Source organism: Centrocercus urophasianus, unplaced genomic scaffold (genome assembly GCF_019232065.1).
Source record: "Centrocercus urophasianus isolate 14NV4802_14NV808 unplaced genomic scaffold, USGS_Curo_1.0 seq_1065, whole genome shotgun sequence".
Classification (NCBI taxonomy): Eukaryota; Metazoa; Chordata; class Aves; order Galliformes; family Phasianidae; genus Centrocercus; species Centrocercus urophasianus.
Genome location: NW_024884215.1, coordinates 17,968 through 21,559, shown reverse-complemented (window position 1 = coordinate 21,559; position 3,592 = coordinate 17,968). Strand labels below are relative to the sequence as shown.

The following is a 3,592-nucleotide window of genomic DNA, read 5'->3' as shown; positions in this document are numbered from 1 at the left end:
CAACTGAGGTCTGGGTGCCCCCCAGACCCTCCCGGCTGTCCCCATGGCGCAGGATGAGCCCTGTGTGGTGGAACTCCACGACCCGGAGGAGGCAGGCATGGTGCGGAGGGTCTGCATCGGTGAGGAGGGGGTACGGGGGGCGTGGGAGGCAATGAACCCTAAGGGGAGGTGGATGGGGGGGGGAAGAAGGGCAGAGATCCGATTAGGGGGGCAGTCAGCCCCAAAAAGTGGGTGAGAGAGTCTTGATGGGTGGGGGGCTAACAGCCGCGGGGGGGAGGCCAGAGAGCGCCAAGGAAAGACAAACAGCCTGGGGGGTCCCAGCCCCCTCCCCAGCTTCTCTCCATCCGCCCCACAGTCGACGACGGCATCGTGAGCGACTGCAAGGAGGAGGTGCTGCCGCAGGAGATCATCCAGACCGTCATCCCCCCGCTTCCCCTGACCCCCAAAGGCAGGAAGCGAGGGGCAGCGGGGGGCCGCGGCGCCGGGGGCTCCGCCATGGGGGGCTACGGCGAGGAGGAGCAGGAGGGCGGCGGGGGGCGGCTGCGGGGGGGCCGCCAGCGCCCTTTTATCTGCAACGAGTGCGGGAAGAGCTTCAGCCACTGGTCCAAACTGCTGAGGCACCAGCGGACTCACACCGGGGAGCGGCCGAGCACGTGCGGGGAGTGCGGGAAGAGCTTCAGCCAGAACTCACACCTGGTGCAGCACCGCCGCACGCACACCGGGGAGAAGCCGTACCGCTGCGGGGACTGCGGGAAGAGCTTCAGCTGGAGCTCCAACCTCATCCAGCACCAACGCATCCACACCGGGGAGAAGCCCTACAGCTGCGGGCAGTGCGGGAAGAGCTTCACGCAGAGCAAAAACCTCATCAAGCACCAGCGCACCCACTCGGGGGCCCGGCCCCATCGCTGCGGGCAGTGCGGCCGCGGCTTCGCGCAGAGCACCAACCTGCTGAAGCACCAGCGGGTGCACGCGGCCTGCAGCCAGCCTCCCGCCTGCCCCGAGTGCGGGCTGAGCTGCTGCGACGGGGCCGAGCTGGAGCTGCACCGGGCGCAGGCGCACGGCCACGAGCCTTACATCTGCGTGGAGTGCGGGGACAGCTTCGCCAAAAGCGCCACGCTCAAACGCCACAAGCGCGTCCACAAACCCGTCTTCGTGCACTGAGCTGGGGTTGGGGGGGGACGCCCTGCCCGAGGATGGAGCGGCTCAGGATGCGAGGCCCGGAGCACCGGCCCTCGGTGAACGTGGAGGGTTGGACCCTGTAGATGTACATAGCGTGGGGTGGGGGTCGTAGGGTAGAAGCAAAGCGAGGGGCTGGGATGTGGGGCGCGGCGGGACGGCTGTAGAATAAAGCACTTCTGTCTGGGGGATGCGGGTGAGTTGTGTTGGGACGGGGGGGCTCTGCTGTGACCTCACCCCGTCGCACAGGCGAGGTGCAGAGGCTGGGAGCGATGCCTTGGGTCACGCTGCCCCACATCAAGGCATTTTTTGAGGACCCCGTTGAGTCTCAAATTACGAGTCGCGTGGATTGAGAAGCAGTAAGAGGCCGTGCCCAGGTCGTGTTTATTCCGTGTGCTGGCAGCAAAGCGCTGCTTCGCAATAAGGGAAGGTTTGGCTCGCGCTTCGCAGCGCTGCACAGCTTCGGATCGGAGCGGCGGCGCGAGGAGCGTGGGGACAACATGGGCACGGAACGCCGTGCGTCCCCGCAGCGCCTCCAATCCGCTCCCTGGCGGGATGAGGAAGGCAGGTGCTGAGGCTGAAGGTCACGCCTTGGTGGTGGCCCCCTGTGCCGCCCCCAGGGCTGTCAGCTGCTGGATCTTCTGGCTCATCATCTCCACCACAGCTGCGGGAAGAGGCACCGGGGTGGTGAGGGGCCGCTGACAGCCCCGAACGCGGAGCAACAGCGGTGCCGGCCCTTACCCTGCTTCATGGCGTGCTTCTCCTGCAGCGGGGGCTGGATCTTCTCCATCTGCTTGGTCAGGAAGTCGATCTTCCGCTTGAAAAACTCTCGGGCGTCGTCTGCAGTCTGAGTGCATAAAGGGCAAAAGCAGCGCCGAGGCGCTGAGTCCCTGCAGGGCCCCCCTCCGGAGGCAGCCCTGTTTGCCAGCCAGCGCCGACAGGCGGCTGTTCTGGGATCGGCTCACACCGCCCGCTCGCCGCAGCACGGCCCCCGGGGTGCGAAAAGGCAGCGAGCAGCGCTGGGAACTGCATTCCCCTCCCGGGGCCCAGAAATCGCACCCTGCGCGCGCCATCGGGGAGCAGCAGCGGCGGGAGCAGCAGCAGCTTGCCTGCGCCCTGCGGCACCAGCAGGAGGAGCGGCTCCAAAGGGAACACAGCGCTTTTGCCAAGCTGCCCCGCGGCGATCCAGGCGCGCACCCCTCACCTTCTCCACCCCTCACCTTCTCCACCCCTCACCTTCTCCACGTAGTATCCGGTTCCGACATCGATCAGCACGCGCTCGACATCTGAGAGCTTCCCAGGGACGTACATCTGGCGGGGGTGGTCAGGGAAAGTGGGGAACCACGATGGTTACGCAGCTCTGGGAGCTGAGCTCAGCGGAGCCGGGGCAGAGCCCTGGTGCCAGCAAGGCCACGCCACGCCAGTGTGCGTTTGTGATGGATCAAAGGCACTGAGGGCTGGAACTGCCAACCCTACAGGCTCTGGAGAGGGTAACAACATGGGGCTGTGCGGACTGCAAAGGATACAGAGCTGGTGAGAGGCACCAGCAGGTCCTTCCCTGCAGAAGAGCAAGAAGAGATGCGTGAGTGCTGGGGCAAGGGGAGCCCCCAGGGCCAAAACACAACCCAAAGCATCTGGGGAGGGTGTTACAGCCGCATCCGTTCCCCCAGCTGTGCATCGCACCTGACCAACCTCCCCAGGGAAAGGGAAGCAGAGCCCCAAGGAATTGAGAGGGGCAGGAGGCAGAGCTCTCAGTCACTCTCCCAAAGCGGGGTTGGCACACCTCAGCCCCAGGTAATTTTAGGCAGCAAAGCCAGGAAGGAGAGGAGCAGAACCTGCGGCCGCTCAGGGGTCCCACTTGCCTTCGTTGCTTTTGTTGAGCACGTTGAGGCAGTCCTTGGCTTCCACATACTTGGTCTGCACCACCTTGAGCTGGGTGATGGAGGACGAGAGGAATTCCACCTCCTGGGGAGAGAGCGCAGCCCCGCCACGGGGGGGGGGAATTGGGTAGAGGAGACCCCAGGACCAAGTGGACCCTGGTGGGGCGGAGACCCGACTGCAGGATGGGATGGGGAACAGCCCCAGATCTTACGTAGAAAGAGCAGGAAGCGAATCCTGCAGGAACCGAGGGGCAGGCTGAGGGTGTGGGGGGAACAGCAGGGAACAGCCGCGCGAAGGCGCGGAGCTGCGGTGGCACCGAGCGCCGGGCCGAGATGGGCTCTGTGGCTGCCACAGAACAGCCTATGGACCCCCATCTCCCTCCCGGGTCCTACAGCCCCGCTCGCCGCCCCCCACCCCCACGAGGCCCAAACTCTCCCCCCTGCACGTCGCCCTACAGCCAGGCCCCGTCCATCTCACCTCCCCAGGCCCCACATCTCCCCACAGCCCCACACCCCCTCCCAGCCTTCCCCCTAAC

The 3,592-nt window shown here is 66.0% G+C and overlaps 2 protein-coding genes across 2 annotated transcripts in view; one reads left to right on the top strand and one right to left on the bottom strand.

The window, feature by feature from the left end:
- The first annotated feature begins 14 nt into the window (after nt 1–14).
- LOC122167848 (zinc finger protein 629-like) lies at nt 15–1,302 on the top strand. Its single transcript, XM_042832722.1, has 2 exons — nt 15–119; nt 356–1,302. The coding sequence occupies exons 1-2, from the start codon at nt 44–46 to the stop codon at nt 1,159–1,161; spliced, it is 882 nt and encodes a 293-aa protein (XP_042688656.1). The 5' UTR covers nt 15–43; the 3' UTR covers nt 1,162–1,302.
- Nucleotides 1,303–1,525: 223 nt separating this feature from the next.
- LOC122167843 (prefoldin subunit 5) overlaps nt 1,526–3,592 on the bottom strand; it is a 2,355-nt gene continuing 288 nt past the window's right edge. The window contains exons 2-6 of the mRNA XM_042832706.1: nt 3,039–3,141; nt 2,703–2,734; nt 2,413–2,487; nt 1,918–2,023; nt 1,526–1,840 (exon numbers count right to left, since the gene is read on the bottom strand). Coding sequence (XP_042688640.1) covers nt 1,761–1,840; nt 1,918–2,023; nt 2,413–2,487; nt 2,703–2,734; nt 3,039–3,141 — 396 coding nt within the window. The 3' untranslated portion in view covers nt 1,526–1,760. The remainder of the gene's footprint in view (nt 1,841–1,917; nt 2,024–2,412; nt 2,488–2,702; nt 2,735–3,038; nt 3,142–3,592) is intronic.

What these genes read in the sequence shown, in the direction of transcription:
- LOC122167848 (XM_042832722.1), top strand. Translation starts at nt 44, where the DNA reads ATGGCGCAGGATGAGCCCTGTGTGGTGGAACTCCACGACCCGGAGGAG. An exon ending in GGTGCGGAGGGTCTGCATCG is followed by an intron (nt 120 to 355) that starts GTGAGGAGGGGG and finishes TCCGCCCCACAG; the next exon opens with TCGACGACGGCATCGTGAGC.